Source organism: Ambystoma mexicanum, chromosome 4q (genome assembly GCF_040938575.1).
Source record: "Ambystoma mexicanum isolate Mex_15411 chromosome 4q, UKY_AmexF1_1, whole genome shotgun sequence".
Lineage (NCBI taxonomy): Eukaryota > Metazoa > Chordata > Amphibia > Caudata > Ambystomatidae > Ambystoma > Ambystoma mexicanum.
In genome coordinates this window covers 1,170,960,518-1,170,980,613 of record NC_090928.1, presented here as the reverse complement: position 1 = coordinate 1,170,980,613, position 20,096 = coordinate 1,170,960,518, and the positions used below count along the sequence as shown (strand labels likewise).

General features: G+C 48.4%; 1 protein-coding gene across 2 annotated transcripts in view; it reads left to right on the top strand.

Moving 5' to 3' along the window:
• DAAM2 (dishevelled associated activator of morphogenesis 2) overlaps nt 1-20,096 on the top strand; it is an 858,328-nt gene that overhangs the window by 153,711 nt on the left and 684,521 nt on the right. For both annotated transcript variants that reach the window (XM_069608749.1, XM_069608748.1), the window contains exon 2: nt 18,741-18,943. In XM_069608749.1, the coding sequence (XP_069464850.1) occupies nt 18,767-18,943 (177 nt within the window). In that variant the 5' untranslated portion in view covers nt 18,741-18,766. The remainder of the gene's footprint in view (nt 1-18,740; nt 18,944-20,096) is intronic.

Here is a 20,096-nt window from a genome sequence, read left to right as displayed (position 1 = left end):
GCCCCCAGTGTTGCCTCCAGAGTCTGAGAGTTTCAGGGTCCACATCCCATTTCCCACTGAAAATCTGGGTGATCTTGGAATGACGTTAGCTGCAACTGGTTATCCGACGATTGCGCGTGCTTGAGCACGGGTGCCCAGCGTGCACCTCTCAGCAGTGGAGTAGGCACCCTACAGCCTCTAGGCTGAGGAAACCTCATGATGGAAAGAGTTCCATGTCACTTCGCTGACAGTAATTACTTTGTGGTACTTAACCGCAAAGTCACTACTTCAAAATGTGTTCTCGATTTTTTAATTAATTTATTTTTAATTTGGAGGTCCCCATGCATTCCCTCCCCTTCCCTTTCATTACTGCCCTACCCCAAACCATCCCCACCCCTTATTACCCACCAACCCACAAATACCTATATTTTTTCAATAAAATTTAGAAATAATTACTGTCGGCAAAACAATAGTATACTGATGAAAAGTCCCCACCATTGAGAACTGATGGATCAATACCTTCTCTCGATCCTGCCGCATGCTCTCATGTGATAGAGAGAGATGCTTCTTTGTGGATCATGACAGATTTGTGCGGCTATGCTGTAATCTATGCTGCGCGACACAAAATGGGCCCTATTCACTCTTTGGGATAATTCTTAAACAGCTTTTTGGCGAACTTTTTGGTTGGTTCTCCAGTTATGACCACTTGCACATCAAGGCCAGACTTCCTTTCTTTTCTACTGCAAAGTATTCCAATGGGAAAGTAATTTCCCATCCTATAGTGTGTCATTTCATCCTTTGCATTGGTGTGCGGTTATCTCATAACTCTTGTAACCGATTTCACATTGTCCGACTTGGTGGTCAACTTTGCTGGCAGCACATACTGATGAGAGTTAATTGAAGCAGGCCTGCGGGGGGCCTGGTTGCAGGACTGACAAAGGGTGTTGGGACAGAATGCCCAACACCCTTTTCATATGCATCTGTTTCAACTTGAAGTCAGCTCCCACCACTTTGTATGAAGGGCAGTGAATGTCATGTCTAGGACAACTGTTTACAGGTGTCATCACTGCAGGGGGAGCCCATTTAGGAAGATACGAGTATGTGATTTGATGGAGACAGAAAGTCTGTTCTCGCCATAACTTTAAGGGAGACCTGCGATTTGATCAGGGACCACAAAGAGCTCAATTAACCAGAGAGACCCTTTGATCCACAACAGACAGGAAGATGAGTGGGACTTAGTAGTGCATGTTTTCACCCCTTTACCTTTCATGTTGCAAAGCTCTCTGGTTATGATGTCACACATAACAAAAGATTGTTAGTGAGGACCCAGGATTGGTTCATTAAGATAGGCTTAGCCTGCACCCATCATTAGGGCCCATTTGGTTTTAAAAGAGGGCTGAGCCCCTCTCTTAGCAGATCATCGGAAGACATATCAAGGAATAACAAGAACAACTCATTTGGACCCTGGCTGAAGGTACAGTGCTACCCTCCTGTCAGTATCCACAGTGTATCCCCTTTCCTTCGTGAAACTGTCCTCTGTATTCTTTACAGGGTGGGCTGTATTTTGTAGTGTGCTAGAACTGTTTGTTGTGATAATAATAAAGTAGATATGTGTATCCAACCTTGACTGGACAGTCCCTTTTATCACTGGGTAATAATTGTATGTTCACTGTGTCGCAATTAACAATGGTCCACGACCTTGCAGAGATAAGCCTGCCATTCTGTCCACGTTACCAAAACTGGACAAGGAGGTTTGTAATTTACTTGTGTTTCCAATCTATTCGGATCCCTTCTGGTGTACTAGAAGGGTGGGGCTGATTGATGGTTTAGAAACAGATATTCATCCCGGACCACTGGTGCTCCAGAAGTTGATTCGTCACAGGAGCTGCTTGGAGTTCCATGCTGGATTAACCCCAATGGACAAAAGCAATCAAAAGTGCATTGTGAAGAATGCCTACATGCAGGTATGCACATAAGCGCTCTGATCGGTGCGGTTCATGGGCTTGTGCAAAATTAGTCCCACTTTCTCAAGCCAAGCCATCTTGTTTTTTTGCCACAGGTGTGCTTGGCAACAGCATCTGGGCTCCGGGCCAGGACCTGTTGACAAATAGGTCTCCCGAGGAGGAAGGATAGCTGAGGGGAAAAGCACTCGCCTTGGAAGCAAGACGACACGGAGCAACACAGGCTCTATCCCTGGGTCCGCGCTTAGAAACCTATGGGTATTACGTGCGTTATCATATCATATCATAACTTGGTGGGGTGCTTTTATCTCTACAGGTGGTCTATTATCTTCCTTTGTTATAACCTCTATCAAAAGTGAGGCGCCACTGAGACGATGACGTAGGAGAAATCGCATCACTTCTATTTCCCACACTCTCGTCCCCTTATTCATTTCCTCTGAATGGCAGGCTGTATAGCTACTGCTTGGACTTCTCTATCTCCTCCTTTCTGATGACGAGCAGAGCCTGGTTTCTGGCCTGCACAAGCAGAGGTGGACTGGACACCAAAAGAGGCCCTGGAAATAATTTTCAAAGTGGCCCCATGTTACACATTTTCAGCAAACCCAACCTTTTTCCTATGAGAACATTTGGAAAATAAATAGGTTACCACACAAAAGAGGTCCAGGTTGCCTCCTGGGAAATTGCCAGAGCACAGGTTTGTCCACCATGTTTTTGATCTCGCTGCAGGTGATGAGTTTTCTGCCGATGATGACACAATGATCTCTGCAGCAGAAATATTAAAAACCTGTCCCGCGATTTCAGGGATGGGTGGCTGCCATCCTGGTTTTTGCTGGAAACCAATTAACAAAACCTGAAAACCAGGCCCAAAGCCACTCTCTATGCTGGCTTTTCATGAGAATTCTCTGCCTGCAACACACCTAGCGAACCTTGCGCCCGAACAGGCCACTGACATAGAAGTAAGACTACAGTTTTATTGGAGTCCTATTTCTGTTTTTGTCCATCTTTTGTGTTTATGTCCATTAAAACTGTAGTCTTGTGGCTAGACACTGTTTACTAAGAGAAAATCTGTGTTGTCAGATGTCAGTGAATTAAATTCTTAGACATGTATCCAATTTTGGGGGATTATAAGCACTGAGCTATGCACAGTAATCAGTTTACCTTTAGTTTGGTGTTAATGTTGGTTGTGAGCGTGAATTGAATAGATCTGAGAATGTTGCGGTGCTTTAGCGTTGTTGCTCATCTTTGTATTTTTCTCTTCAGTTTCAAGTCAAGCGTAAAAATAAAAGGTCTTGTTTGATTTAACCACTTACTGGAGTTTTAGAACACACTGAATTGACATCAACAAACTGGCTTCAAAGCGCTTGTGGAAGTTGGCTGTGCTGGCTTTAGTTTGAAACTCGGTTTCTTTCTTTCTTGCAGGTTATCATTCGTGCAAATATTGCATCTATTTTTTATGTTAGTTGTCCAACAAAATAGTACATACAAGACATTTCCTATGGAATCCGTTTATTTGGTCAGGAAAAAAAAACAAATGGGAGATTTATTCGAAAATCGACTACAAAAATTACTACAGCTGAACATTTCAAATAAATTCCACATCCGGTGTCTTTATATTGTTCACTGTAACACCATTGGGGGCTTTCAGGGTGTCCATCGCACCCTTGTTCACTATAATGTCATCAGGGGCTGCGGGGTGTCCACCGCACCCTTGTTCACTATAATGCCATCGGGGGCTGCGGGGCGTCCATCGCACCCTTGTTCACTATAATGCCATCAGGGGCTTTCAGGGTGTCCATCGCACCCTTGTTCACTATAATGCCATCGGGGGCTTTCAGGGTGTCCATCGCACCCTTGTTCACTATAATGCCATCGGGGGCTTTGGGCTGTCCATCGCACCCTTGTTCACTATAATGCCATCGGGGGCTGCGGGGTGTCCATCGCACCCTTGTTCACTATAATGCCATCGGGGGCTGCGGGGCGTCCATCGCACCCTTGTTCACTATAATGCCATTGGGGGCTGCGGGGCGTCCATCGCACCCTTGTTCACTATAATGCCATCGGGGGCTTTCAGGGTGTCCATCGCATCCTTGTTCACTATAATGCCATCGGGGGCTTTCAGGGTGTCCATCGCACCCTTGTTCACTATAATGCCATCGGGGGCTTTGGGCTGTCCATCGCACCCTTGTTCACTATAATGCCATCGGGGGCTGCGGGGTGTCCATCGCACCCTTGTTCACTATAATGCCATCGGGGGCTGCGGGACGTCCATCGCACCCTGTTCACTATAATGTCATCAGGGGCTGCATGGGTGTCCACCGCACCCTTGTTCACTATAATGCCATCGGGGGCTGCGGGGTGTCCATCGCACCCTTGTTCACTATAATGCCATCGGGGGCTGCGGGGCGTCCATCGCACCCTTGTTCACTATAATGTCATCAGGGGCTGCAGGGGTGTCCACCGCACCCTTGTTCACTATAATGCCATCGGGGGCTGCGGGGTGTCCATCGCACCCTTGTTCACTATAATGCCATCGGGGGCTGCAGGGGTGTCCATCGCACCCTTGTTCACTATAATGCCATCAGGGGCTGCGGGGTGTCCACCGCGCCCTTGTTCACTATAATGCCATCGGGGGCTGCGGGGCATCCATCGCACCCTTGTTCACTATAATGCCATCGGGGGCTTTCAGGGTGTCCATCGCACCCTTGTTCACTATAATGCCATCGGGGGCTTTCAGGGTGTCCATTGCACCCTTGTTCACTATAATGCCATCGGGGGCTGCGGGGTGTCCATCGCACCCTTGTTCACTATAATGCCATCAAGGGCTGCGGGGTGTCCACCGCACCCTTGTTCACTATAATGCCATCGGGGGCTGCGGGGCGTCCATCGCACCCTTGTTCACTATAATGCCATTGGGGGCTGCGGGGCGTCCATCGCACCCTTGTTCACTATAATGCCATCGGGGCTTTCAGGGTGTCCATCGCAGCCTTGTTCACTATAATGCCATCGGGGGCTTTCAGGGTGTCCATCGCACCCTTGTTCACTATAATGCCATCGGGGGCTTTGGGCTGTCCATCGCACCCTTGTTCACTATAATTCCATCGGGGGCTGCGGGGTGTCCATCGCACCCTTGTTCACTATAATGCCATCAGGGGCTGCGGGGTGTCCACCGCACCCTTGTTCACTATAATGTCATCAGGGGCTGCAGGGGTGTCCACCGCACCCTTGTTCACTATAATGCCATCGGGGGCTGCGGGGTGTCCATCGCACCCTTGTTCACTATAATGCCATCGGGGGCTGCGGGGTGTCCATCGCACCCTTGTTCACTATAATGCCATCAGGGGCTGCGGGGTGTCCATCGCACCCTTGTTCACTATAATGCCATCGGGGGCTTTGGGCTGTCCATCGCACCCTTGTTCACTATAATGCCATCGGGGGCTTTCAGGGCGTCCATCGCACCCTTGTTCACTATAATGTCATCGGGGGCTTTGGGCTGTCCATCGCACCCTTGTTCACTATAATGCCATCGGGGGCTGCGGGGCGTCCATCGCACCCTTGTTCACTATAATGCCATCAGGGGCTGCGGGGTGTCCACTGCACCCTTGTTCACTATAATGCCATCAGGGGCTGCGGGGTGTCCACCGCACCCTTGTTCACTATAATGTCATCAGGGGCTGCAGGGGTGTCCACCGCACCCTTGTTCACTATAATGCCATCGGGGGCTGCGGGGTGTCCATCGCACCCTTGTTCACTATAATGCCATCGGGGGCTGCGGGGTGTCCATCGCACCCTTGTTCACTATAATGCCATCAGGGGCTGCGGGGTGTCCATCGCACCCTTGTTCACTATAATGCCATCGGGGGCTTTCGGGCTGTCCATCGCACCCTTGTTCACTATAATGCCATCGGGGGCTTTCAGGGCGTCCATCGCACCCTTGTTCACTATAATGTCATCGGGGGCTTTGGGCTGTCCATCGCACCCTTGTTCACTATAATGCCATCGGGGGCTGCGGGGCGTCCATCGCACCCTTGTTCACTATAATGTCATCAGGGGCTGCAGGGGTGTCCACCGCACCCTTGTTCACTATAATGCCATCGGGGGCTGCGGGGTGTCCATCGCACCCTTGTTCACTATAATGCCATCGGGGGCTGCGGGGTGTCCATCGCACCCTTGTTCACTATAATGCCATCAGGGGCTGCGGGGTGTCCATCGCACCCTTGTTCACTATAATGCCATCGGGGGCTTTGGGCTGTCCATCGCACCCTTGTTCACTATAATGCCATCGGGGGCTTTCAGGGTGTCCATCGCACCCTTGTTCACTATAATGTCATCGGGGGCTTTGGGCTGTCCATCGCACCCTTGTTCACTATAATGCCATCGGGGGCTGCGGGGCGTCCATCGCACCCTTGTTCACTATAATGTCATCAGGGGTTGCAGGGGTGTCCATCGCACCCTTGTTCACTATAATGCCATCGGGGGCTGCAGGGGTGTCCATCGCACCCTTGTTCACTATAATGCCATCGGGGGCTGCGGGGCATCCATCGCACCCTTGTTCACTATAATGCCATCGGGGGCTTTCAGGGTGTCCATCGCACCCTTGTTCACTATAATGTCATCGGGGGCTTTGGGCTGTCCATCGCACCCTTGTTCACTATAATGCCATCGGGGGCTGCGGGGCGTCCATCGCACCCTTGTTCACTATAATGTCATCAGGGGTTGCAGGGGTGTCCATCGCACCCTTGTTCACTATAATGCCATCGGGGGCTGCAGGGGTGTCCATCGCACCCTTGTTCACTATAATGCCATCGGGGGCTGCAGGGCATCCATCGCACCCTTGTTCACTATAATGCCATCGGGGGCTGCAGGGGTGTTCACCGCTCCATATTAAATAAAGTTTGAAAACAGAAAAAAGAGGGCCCCATGGCACCGGCTTCCCTTCACGTAAGTGAATGGAACCGGCGTCGCAGAGGGATTCAGGAGACGGCGGCACCCAAGGAGGTGAGGCGCCAAGAGGTAAGTAAAGGGGTGGAGGCAGTGGGTTGTCAGAAATGTCAGCAGGAGGGAAAACCGAGTTATTTTCAGTCAAATCACTTTAGTTTTTTCTCGCTCTGACATTTCACTTTCGATCAAATCATGGTAATCCATTTCCTACACACGGGCCAGATCTTTGGACTTCAAAAGTGGGAAATTGCTGCACAGAAACTGTAGAGCTCTCGCCCCTTCCATCCTTGGCTCCCCATGCAGGCCAGAGACTAGCTCAAGAGTCTACCCTTCTCCTGCCTGTCTACACATATTGAGTGCTTTGAAACCACCAATCGGCAGTGTGGGCACTATAAATAAAATATAATATATCAAAACATATCCAAAGACTATTTGGCACATTTTCCTTTTGATGTCAAAATTTGAGGTGAGGGGAGAAATGCTTAGAGACTACAAGGGGGTGTGACGGCGCTGAGAGGGGGCAGAGGTGGAGTTGAGATAGATGAATGGGGCATAAGAGAGATTGCTGCAGAGATGATAAGGGGTAGTGAGAAAGGGGAGTGACATGGCGGAAGAAGGCTTTAGAGGCTGTGGGCGAGGCCTCTTCTCCGCATGCTCCAGCTGCCCGGGCCCCTCCACCTTCATTGCAGTCTTCCCTACATTGCTTCCCACTCTCTGGCAATGGCTGCGCCATGGCTGGGCTCGCCCTCTCCAGGGAAGGATGAAGGATGGAACCTGAGCCGGATTTCAGCCCAACACAAGTTTGGAGATGGCTGACATCCAGGTAGGAGCACAACTGGGAGAACCTTTCTGCTACACAGTCACGGGCTCAAAAATCGGCCAGGTCAGGACACACAATACAAACAGGTGCACTTAAAGAGTGCATTTTCACCAGGCGCTGAAAACTAATGTTCATTATTACCCAACTCAATAGTACTCATTTTATTGACCTCACGGGACTGAGTGGACCTGGAAGAGGGGTTGGGGGGGAGGGCGAAGGGGAGACCAGTGGCGGACTGGGAACCAAAAGAGCGCCTTGAAATAATTGTCAAGGAGGTCCCAATTTACACTTTTTCAGCAAGCCCAATCCATTTCTCATGAGAACATTTGGGAATACGATAGGTGACCCACAAAAGAGGCTCAGCGTGCAAATCTCCAGAGTTCCCTATTGAGCAGTCGCCTCTGAACGGGACTCACCTCTCCTTTCCGACCACCTGCGTAGAAATTCGGCATTATTGATGGATTGATTTGTCTATACGCCATGGGTGACGTCATCACGCATCACGGAAGTGGCCACGCATGTGTGCGCACATGTACCTCAGCTGCAGCAGCTGCCTGCTGGCAGTTGCAGGTACCGTATTTGCAGTATGTGGAGAGCGGCCTCCAATCACACTGTACTGGGAAAGGGTAACCGGGAATTATGTAGTGTTAGTCATGGGTAAACCGGCTTAATTCGGCGGTACGCAAAGGTGCCACACGGCCCGGCTTTGGAAGCATTAGTTCCAATAATACACACATCATATGCATGAGATGGTAAGGCCTAGTTAGTGGTGCGAGCAGGTGCAGCTGGTACAGTTAGGCCAACACCCAGTGTTAAATAGAGCAGATATTGGCGCGAGCGGTGGAGTGAGGTCATACAAGGTCAATTCAAGTCTGAGGGCCTCATTACACGGATGGCGGTAAGGATTTACCGGTACCAGTTAAATACCGGTACCGGTAAATCCTTACCGCCTTACTACGAGGTCCCTTTGCGGGTTGAGGGATTTGCAGGCATTAAAAAGCAACCCGCAAAGGGACCCAGGGAGCTAATTACGGTACCGCAATTTGCGGTACCGTAATTAGCGCATTCCCCATTCCCATTGAGCCCTATGGGGCAAAAATCAGAATGGGGAAAGGCAATGGTGGAAGGGGGATTTACCGCTCCGCCAACCTTGGAATGGGGTGGTAATTCCCCTTTCCGCCAAGGCGGTGCCGGTATTTTACTGGCATAAACCATGGCGCTAATAGCGCCATGGTTCTCCGCCCTCCGTGTAATGATGACCTGAGAGTTCGGGGAACAGTATTGGTGTCTGGGGGATGGCTGGATCGGTTGAGAAACTATATAAGGATGAAACAACATGATTTGCTCACCGACAACGTAGCTAAACATAGCTAACAACCACCGCCAAGCCATAGCCATAAAATCACTTATTTCGTTGAAACTAATTAAATATGGATTTCCACGAGGAGCTGAAATATTAACTATCCGCTGTAATTAAAGGGTTGGAATTCCAACGCGCTACAGGCATCGAGGCTGATTAGTCCCTCCCGCTGTGAGTGTAATTAATTTAAGGCACAGGACCTGAGGCTATTGGTTAAAGGAGAGATGTTGTATCGCGAGATGATTGCATATGGCGTCTACTGTTGGTGACCCATAAAATAGACAGTGTATTTCGAAGAAACATAGGGCCTGATTCACAGAACGTTTTCCAATTAGACGTGCCATTAAAAAATGCTTCTGTCTGTGAAGTAGGCCCCTGGGCTTTAGAACTGGCTTCACATACTGTACCACCAGGCCACATGCTTTTATTCACTGGTGTGACCGGTTAGGTCTGGGGCGTATGGTCCATGGTGCGATGTGTGGATAGAGGCGGCACCCAGGCAAGGCGGGGCTGTTACCTCCTGCCTGAGCCCTGCACATGGGTAACCGCTATCCTTATAACGTTGAAAGGACTCGAGTGTACACCTTTCTCAGAAAGTTCTGATTTTCTTTTTTGCCTGTTGTTTTTGAGTTGGTATCAAGACATAATATCCCTATATATATGGTAGCCATATATAATGTTGCCGGGAAAAGGTTGTGGCAACATTATATAGGGCACCATATAAATAGGGACAGAGGGAGCGGGGGTATCCCCCGAACCCCATAAAAAAAGTCCCCTAAAAAACAGCCAATTTTTGGCGATATTTTCGCATTGCTATATTTTTGAGGGGACAATATTACATGGAACCTTTGCGTTTGTCTAAGATTTTGGTAGGCAAGTTTCAGGGAGAAATATATACTTTTTTTGGACCTTGCAGGAAGTAAATGCAGGAATTTTTTACAGGTGATCATTGCCACCCTTTCAACAAGCCCCCCCCCCCAGATTTTGGAAGCTGCCTGGTAGCTGCTTGGCCTGGTATGTACACCATGGAAACAGAGTCAAGAGGCCTTCGGGTGAAGAGTGGTCTATAATCCCCCTCCCCTCCAAAACATAAATTCACTATATTTATAGAAGACATGCCTCATTACAGTTTTGCCGATCTGGTAAAATTGCCATTATAATTGCTGGTCATTCCGGCAACGGAAATTTTACCAGACCGGCAAAACACAAGTTTGCCGTTAGGATCACTGATTTTCCTCCAGTCAAGAGCTAGAAGTAAATCAGGATGATACCGGCAAATAAATCCTGGAATTACCGGCACCGATATTACCAGTGCCGGCAATTCAGGCAATCCCCCCCTGGAGTCCTATGGGATTCCATGGATTGGTTGGGCATTTACTGCCCTCTCCGCCGCCTGTAATATCCCAGTAATTCTTGGATATGAGGCGGCGGAAACGGTAGGGGCAGTTTGACGGTATCCCGTCGGAATGCCGCCAAGCTTGTAATGAGGCCCATGATGGTCCTACATTGCCACTCGTGGGGAAACACCAGATACGCGTTGCTTCTCAATGCTCTTCAATGCGGTGGCCCTGGTTCCCAGCCCCTAATGGTCACAGGATGCAATAAGCAAAGTGCTTGTCTCATGCCGCAACCAGCGGGTCCGCGGACGTGCAGAGGGGAACACACGTTCTTGTTCCGAAGCAGGTACCCCTTTGCATATCTAAGTGTCAATGATAATGATGTGTTTATTTATAATGCACCTTAATCCAAAGCACTTTACAGAGCAGATATTTACATACAATATCACCCAACCGAAACTGGTACTCATTTATCGACCTCGGAAAGGATGAAAGGCTGAGTTGCCCTTGCCGGGATTCGAACCTGTGACCTGCAGATCAAGCACAGATTGCAGCAGCAATCGCACAACCGCTGAGCTATCTTACTGACTGGGGCTAAAACAACCACATGCGTTTGTGTGTTTTGTCTTCATCATGTTTGCAGTGCAAACCAGGCCCCGGAACGGTAGCTTCAAGGAGTTTATTAAAAAATGGACCAACAATAATTAGACATATGCAAAGGATGCCAGCTTAGTTACCATGATTTGCATCGTGCACCACTGCCATTTGGAGGGTCTTCACATGCTCTGGTGGGTCTGAAAGCAAGGGGATGGGTTAGGTTAGAGGGAAGGGTGGGACAATGCAAGATAGCTTTGCTGTTGCGTTGATGCATGCAGACCGGAAAAACATAATGAGCTCCTATGTCTAGAGCATAGGAGCAAGCCCAGCGACGGGGCCTTTCGAGTCTTTCAATTGAAATAGGTCCACCCTGACTCTGATAAAGAAAGCGTGATGTCTTGTCTTAAGTGGTGACTAAGGGGCCCACTGCTGCCTGCCTTTATTTGTTCTGCTCTGCAGCTGGCAATCAACTGATTCTGCCATAATCTTCACCCGATGATCTTGGAGACAAGCTCAGGCCCATGCTGAGTCTGTGGTGGTGAACATATTCACTAAGGAAGCCAGATTAGCATTTAATGGATCTGTGAGCCCTGTAATCCAGTAGTGCAGAAGTTAACACTGGTGTGTAGTATTAGACACCAGGGACTGTAAACATCTTTATTATACTGTGAATGTGTGATCAGATACGTGTCCTGAATATACAAAATTGTACCAACTGAATTGTCAAATGCCACAAAAACCTATATACCTTTTTTCACTGCCCTCTCATTCGGAAATTTGAAACTACATCACATCAATGGATTTTTGTTTCTGCATATCCGGGTGTGTTTTTCAAAGCTATAGGTAAGGGGCCCTGCGACATGCAGACATAACTTGGAAATGGGCCCCTGGACACATCTCCAGCCAGCCCTGCATACAGACCTGAGAGAGCCAGGAGAATCAGGGGTAGGGCCGTACCAGGGCGGAGCCTGGGGGTCTGGCCTGGCTCTTTGGGCCAAACATGAGCCAAGTCGGGGAAAAGGGTGTGCAAAACGGGGGAGGGGCCTGTGTCAGTCGCTGGGGGAACAAAAGGCGCAAATAGGGTCTGGGGTCAACACAAGGTTATAAAAGGGGATACATAGTACTGGGGCAAGAAATGGGGCAAAACAGGACTGGGTGACAACAAAAGGAGCTAAAGGGCCCTGGCGGGCAAGAAAGGGGCAGGTGAAAGAAAAGGGGCTAAACTGGACTGGGGGCAACAAAAGGGGCTAAAAGGTTATGGGGCAAGAAACAGATCTGAGGCCTCGGGTGTTGGGATAACACTGGTGTTTTGGGGAGGGTGCAGGTGCTGAGGCAGGGAAAAGGGTGGAGTAGCGCTTGGGAAGGAGAGTGGCCGCAAGAGGAGCAGAAAGAGTTGCCACTGCCTACCAACTCTTTGTGCTAACTTACCTTTGCATTTTCTGCCAGCCGCAGCACGGTCTCGCCGGGAAGCACTCCTGTCCTGTCGCAGCCAATCATTGAGTGAGTGGCTTGGCCCGGACAGGAAGTCAGCTGTCTGGTTACGGAAGTCAGACAGGAGCGTAGATTTTTTCAAACAGATTTTTCCCAGGGTTGGGGGGCAGCCTGCTGGGCTTGTGACGGGCCCCTGCACTGGGCAGTCACTGATCAGTGATGTGGGTCAGGTCCGAGCCCAGGCTTTGACCCAGGCCAGCCTGAGCCCTGCCAGGCTCGGCCCGCTTTACGCAGTGTTCTGTTGTTGGATGAATGTTGGGAGGGTTCCTTAGATCAGCGTGCACATGTGGCTTAGCTGGTCTGCTTAGAGTGCATATAGAAGTTGAGAATGTTAGTGCACTGGTGGGTTAGTGGATGGCAGTTTGGAGCACCCACCTATCTGATGAGTCTGTCACAATATCTCCGTGGGGCTGCTAGATGGGCAACCCCTTAGTTGTGGTGCCCCACGAATGAGGTGCTCATGAGGAGACATCCTGAGGTGTCCTGATGCCTCTGGCAGTGTGCAGTGACTGCTTCTGTATGAGAGTGGGAACATGGGCCGGGTGTGGGAGGTAATAATGGGGAGCATGGGATAGTCAATGGGGCTCATTATAAGTTCCCCGGTATCGCGCCAGTCGTTCTGGTGGGATACTGGGGGACTACCGTACCGTCTCCACCACCCGCTATCCCGGTGTTCCAGGTATATTACAGACGGCAGAGGTGCCGGGTAAATCCCCATTTGCATGGAGTCACATAGGACTCCATGGGGATGCCACGCCCACCGGCACCGGTAACCAAGGGTGGGTCCGGCTCAACATTTTGGGGTGCGGGTTGACAGTTTTAAAATCTGTTAGTGAGTGTTGCGCTGTAGAATTCTCCACTGAGGGACTGCGTCTGGGCCTTTCAACTTTTACAGTTGAAATGGTCCCCCATGCAGCTGCCTCCATGTTGGCAGTATTCTGACACAGACACATACTGGTAAACTGCAGATTTTAACTACCTCACTGCATTCCTTTGACTTAATTATGGATTTAAGCTCACCACGGGTGCCTTGGATTATTTTTCTGGACTGTAAGGCAAGGGGGGCCCCTCCCAAACATCTAAAAGAAATGGGACGCATAGGCCCTGACACATTTTCAGATGCCCTGCCCCCTCTTCCCTGAGCCAAGCTGGGAGGCTGAATATCTATTTCACCTTCCTTTTGGCCATTAGTTGCACCTTTCACCCCGATTCGGAGGCTATTTACTTTCATAATGCCATGCTAATTATTGGAGGTGTGGGCCATCGAAATGCTGAGCCCAGAAGTTAAGAGTTTGGCTTCATCAAAGTGGGGCTGTTGATATCGCATTGGGCAGCCTTTTTTCGACCTGCATGTTTGATGCGGCTGTCGCACGTTAACGAGTGTCTAAACGTAAGCAAACACAACGCTTTGCTGTTTCCTCTGCCTCAAAGTGAAAGGCAGCCCTACAGATAAGGGGTGTATCGGCCACTTTTACTCCATAAAAATTGGCGAATACTCCCAAAAAATGAAAATAGGGAGTACAAATACTCCCAACCAAAAACAGGAAAAAGAAATATAGAATCTTGCACCTTACTATCACTCTCACAGCTCCCTGGATGTGTTTGGATCAGTAGCGCATGTAGTACCACAGGAAGAAACTACCATTTCAAGTGCCTGATTGGAAGAAGTAAACCTGTATCTTTTAATGTGCATGAATAACTGGGTGCAGAAAAAACATATTACAAAAACATTTCCGTTTTTCAGTTAAAATGGGTAAACATGTGTTTTAAATGAAAAAGCAAAATGTTTTTGTAATATGTATTTCTTATAAAATACTCTCACTGGGAATTGGACTTACATTTTTACTGCCTAATATAACATTTTACTCCTTTAAAAATAGGGAGTAAAACACTCCCACTTCCAAATCGTATCTGTAGCACTGGCTTCAGCCCTCCCCAGCCATAGGCTGGCTCGGCCCATCGCAGCTCGTTATTGGGGTAATTATCTGCCGGTAGATATCAGTCCCTAACGACAGACTTGGAGTTTGCTGGTCCGGAAAGGCATAACACGTTACCAGCACCTTGTTTCCAGACCGACAATCTTCTAATGAGCCCCGCCCACTGTAATGGCAGAAATTTCAAATTCCTCCTGAAAATGGGCCTCAGAGGCAGCTCTCAGAAGAAGTCGGATTAGTCATTCCAGAGCCTAAGAACGGCCCTCGCCATTATCACTGTTAAGGTGGAAACCGTTTCCCTGCAGCCCTCCATCGATCCATCGCCGAAAGTTTCATATTTGATTGTTGTCATTTCACTCACGATGACGCGCCAGCAGCAGATCTGAGTGTCGTGCTGTCAGGTCCTAACAAAGAGCGCGCGCCGTGCTGGGGCCCACTCTCGGCAGTGCAGGTTGCAAAGAACGGGCCTTGAGGACCTGTGTGACTTGCAGTCCATTTATTGCATTGCCCCCCATATTTTAGGAGAGTAAACGTGAATGAAGAATTGAAACTCTCATGCTGAGCATGAGCGTTTCCATTGTGGGCAAAAGAGTGCAGGTAGAGGACTGTCTGCACTCACCACTCTCCACCACCCTGTCTGCTATAGCCCCGGCCAGACATCTAGGGAAGAGCCATGGAGGGGTACACTTTGGGCTTTTTTTTTCTGAGAGACCAAACTGCACGTGCAAAGCCGTCTGCGGATGGTGTTTTGGGTCCCTCAGAGTTGGCCCTTCCACACACTGCTTGCATTTGGGCAACACGAACACATAGACCATGTCCTGTGCATTGGCCCGCTGCCCGTGTCTGCCCTGCACCTGATCTCCTCTCGTTGCGCTGATTCTGGATCCCCTCTACCCCCTTTTGAGTGTAGCAAGAGACAACTGAGGCTGATTTGATCGAGTATAGGGTGGTGTGTTGTGCAACCCTGCAAACTCATGAGCGCTGGCGAGATAGTTCAAAGTGTGAATAGTCTGTTGCAGAATTGTTTCTGTCACCTCAAAGAAACGGGTCCAGTTTCCACTAAAGCCGACTCAGCCCTTTTCACCCTTGTAAAGTCGATATAAAAAGAGCAAAGTCTGTTGGGTAGCAGCAGTTCCGATGCAAGCCTTCTGAAGTGGCCAGACTCGCCACGTGTTGTACATTTAAATTCAACGTTGCTCATTTGTATTGACGAGGTCAATTTCTTTTGAGTATTCGTCACAGTTATTAATAATTGTTTCATGCAACATAACAAAGCAGACGTGGGTGACAGTGTGCTATACACTTTAAATTAGAGGATTTATCATAGCTGTCGTTACACGCCAATTGTGTACGATATGATATGCATTTATTTTTATTTTTCAACGTAATGATAGCTGTCTGGTGCAACATGTTAAAGAAGACATGTTTTAAAGAAGTTTTTGAGGACTTTCTATCAGGAAAGCCGAATTTGACATAATGCAAGTTACAGAAGCAACAATTGGCCTGATTTACAAAAGCTTTTTTCAATAGGAAAATCAGGCCCACTGTTTTTTTTTCTCTCACTATACAGCCTTCCCAACAAATCGCAGCACTAGTATACTTTTATAGACAAACCTCAGGCCTAGGATATGCGGGGTGAGTGCTGGATGGTGGCAGAAACAACAGCTTTCTCGTGGACGATGTTAAGTGTGGTGTTTTTACATGTAACACAACAAAGGGCTGCTCTTGGGACAAAAGAAAGGCGCTGTCAGTCCCAAAGAAAATGAAGTGTCCTGCTGAATTAATTGTCCATCAGCACCTGCGGGTATTTCAGTATATTATTGAGCATTGAGCAGTCTCCTGTAGTTAACTCACAAATATTTATTTTCTATAAGACATCACAAAAGGTAAAGTAATCAGGTGCACATCCCTGAAAAAAATCTGCCCATATCATGTCGACCAAAAACACTCCCCAGCAATAATATGGACATGTACTTAACATCGACACAAGGCTGATATGGACATGAAAGGAAGTGTCCAGCCCCACCAACAAGCACGTGCTCCCACATGTGCTGGGACCAGAGTTAGTAAGTTAACCCTGTTCCAGAATAAAGAGGTGTGGTCTGAGGTTTGGCTAATACTAATGGCTTGCAGATATTAGTGACATGTTGATGGCATGGCTTGGGGGATTTGTGTGTCATGATCAACGGTGGGGGGGGGGGGCATTTATGGAGGGCCATTATGGCCCAGGATACACCTGGTGCAATATCTACAGAAGAAGAGCACGCCAGCTTCAACCGCCACTCATCTGATGCAGCCCTTGTAGCCAATCAGCAATTTCCTCCGGCTTGATTTGTCAAGTGCCCAGGCAACGAACAATGGGCCAGACTCCCAGTGTTCTACCATTATAAAGAATCCCTTAATCAAAACCACCTGAACCTGTGATATCATGCCCAACAGAAATGCCAGAAATGAAGCTCGGTGTACACTCAGGGTGACATGGAGTAAACTGGTAGCCTTTCCACTCTAGGGCATGTGCTTGCCTGGGCGTTCTATGGGTATCTCATTGCCAATCCGTGACCCAATTGGTACTGTTATGGGTATTGCAAGCCAACGTGCACAGACCCCCGCCCTTCCAATGGACACAGCTAATGGTAGTCCAAATGCTCTTGCCTTCCATTGCTTCTTCGTCTTGGTGTTGGGTTAGTGCTCATATTGGACAGCAAGTCTCCCTGGGCAGCAGGAGAGGCTTGGTAACTCGTGCCTTGCCTATGCTCGCCGGGTCCTTGAGAGTGAAAGGCGGCTCCTCTCTGGTCCTTATAAATCGGCTTTCTGTAGGAAGCAGGCTGAGCTTTGCCCGGGGCCTACAGGAGTTACTGGAAGAGCGCATGGAGCAGCTGAGCTTTGGTAGGCATCTACTTTCATGCTTTAGGAGTTTGGCGATTTAAGGATGCAATCCTTCGGCTTAAAGAAGAGACTGGATGCTGAGCTGGTAACTCAGCTCTCAATCGAAGGCCTGCATTAATTTAAGCTTTTGGCAGTCGCCTTATCACACTGGGCTGCAGCCTGCACCATTCAACTTCTGCAGGGTCCTACTTGGGTTTTTTCTTAGGTAGATTCAGGCTCGACTCCAGGCATCATTCACAAAGAGGCAGCTGCAGCCAGGCTCTTCAAGGCAGGCAGCAGCCATGACCATATATGGCAACATCCATATCCCACTCACTTTCATCTCGGTACAGTGTTTGGCCATTTGACTTAGTACTGGATGTATCCTCGGGTTCCGGGTTGAGATACCTATGGGGTGTAACTATCTGCACCCCTCATAAATCATACAAAGCCTTCCACCACTGAGAGGAGCTCACACGGTGGAGAACAGTCTAAGGAGAGTGTGGAATTTAGTCAGCCTGACCCTGAGAGACTTGCGGAACCTCAGGTGATTCATTTGTACGTGTTGATCTTCGGGCGGGAAGGGCCCTGTCACCCAGGATAGGGACATTCCAAAATACTCAAGGGCGGTTGCCAGGAGAGTAAGAGTGAACCTTCGGTCTCACAGGCATGCAGTAAACGAGGACACACAAAGTCTCAAAGTCCAACCAGGTATAGAACAAGGCGACATTCTGCAAACCTGGTGAACACCGACGGGAAGCCCCTTGATGACGTTTTCTATCATGCAACAAGTTCAAAGCTACCATGTGGGTGTTCCACCAGGAGAGAGCATGTCGGGAAATGGATAAATATGCCATTTCAGGTACTGCCCTTATGTGATTGGTCACAAAATACCAAAGACAATCAGTATGAAAGAGATGTGGACATACATTGGTTCTAAAACACATATACACAATTCTGCTATATCACCCTGGTGAGAAACAACCAACCTCAAAATCAATAAGTCTAGGGAGGATAGCTCAGGGGAAATGTGCTGGCCTTGGAAGCAAAACGATACACAGAGCAACACAGGTTCGATCCCCGGGTCTGTGCTTAGAAATCTCTGGTATTAAGCACAGTATAAATAACCTATCATATCATAACAGACCCAAACCTTACAATAATTGCTAAATTAAAAAGCAGTAAACAGAACTTCAACCCCCAGAGGATACATGTCCGTCAATTAATGAACGTTGTAACACGAAGCCTTTGATCTGAAAATCGTGGTCCAACTTGAAAGTTTCTTGCCATTTAATTGCACCGAGACAATAGAGTGACTTACCAGAAAAGAATGGTTATTGTTGGATATTGTGGGTAGGCTGAAGGTTGGTCCCTTTAGACAAGGGTTTGTTATGAGCGGTGTTATGTATGTCACTCGTCTCCTTTGCTCACGGTGTCCCCCCTCTGTTTCCTCTGCAGATCATGGTCTATAGGTAGCAGGGCAGATGACGACCATGGCTCCCCGTAAAAGGAGTCGCCATGCCTTGGGGTTCCTCTGCTGCTTCGGGGGCAGTGAACACCCCGAGATCAACCTCAGGGACAACAACCCGCTCCAGTTCCTTGAGTTCTCGCTGCCCATTCCACCCACGGAAGAACTCAACGCCAGGTTCGCCGAGCTGGTGGTAAGTGGAACATTTCAAGAGCGTCTCAACTCCTTTCCAACTTTTGAGAAGGAAGGCAGGGAATATGAATGCAATGCAATGTTCTCTGATGCTATTGGAAGAGGTCTTTGATGTAAATTTGATGATAATCTTTTCCCACAAAAAAAGCAGTGCTTCTTTTGTGAATACTACCATGCACTATACTTTAAAATGAGTGGCGAATTCATCAAACACCCGCTAGCCGAATTCCAGCTGGGATTTTCAAAATAACCAAAATGCATGCAAATTATTTAGATGAAGTCATTACATTCCAGTTTTTTATCATAAATATTCAAGCTGAATAGCCTGAAAATCTCCAGGATTTTACTACTGTGTGAATCTATGAGTATTACTCTCTGTCACTTTTGTACAGAAAGAAACAATTGTGCTTAGGAAATCAAAACAATGCAGAATCGTATTGTGTGTCCGAAAAGGTCCATGCTTCATGCAAAACAACTGTATTTAATATGAATTGTCTGTACCTGTTTCTATCCTTCAGCGCTTCGTCGGGGACATTTTTAATTTGCACTAGCAGCAACATGGGATTAGAGAAGGCAGCAGAATTGCATTGTTGAGTGGGCGCTACTGATAACTTCTAAAAGGAAATGTTACCGAAACAATAGCCATGTTCAAATGCGATTTTGGGGGCTAACAAGATTCGGGTATAGATTAGAAGGGCGGAGAAAGAAAGTGTAAAGCCAGAGACCAACTAGAGCCGATGGCATGAACAACCTGCAGGACACATATTCTCTATGTATACCCTCTCATTTTAAGTTTAATGAATTAGCACATTTTTGGCATCCGTATAGTGCCATGGAATAAGCGACAGGCTCAGACATAAGTAATAGCCACACACCAAATCCAAATCTTCCTTTTCCATTAGAGGAAAAATCACAAGGGTGCATTCGGTCGCCTTGACGGGGCCTAAGACTTCCATAGAACTTCACGCATTGGGAGACAGTCACAATCTTGGGCCATGTTCTAGGTGCCTAAGACTTTCATAGAGCGGTACACCTTGGAAGGCAATCACACCCTTAGGGACCCTCTATGGTGCCTAAGACTTCTCTAGAACTTCACACTATGGGAGGCAGTCGCACTCTTGGGCCATGTTCTTGGTGCCTAAGACTTCCATAGA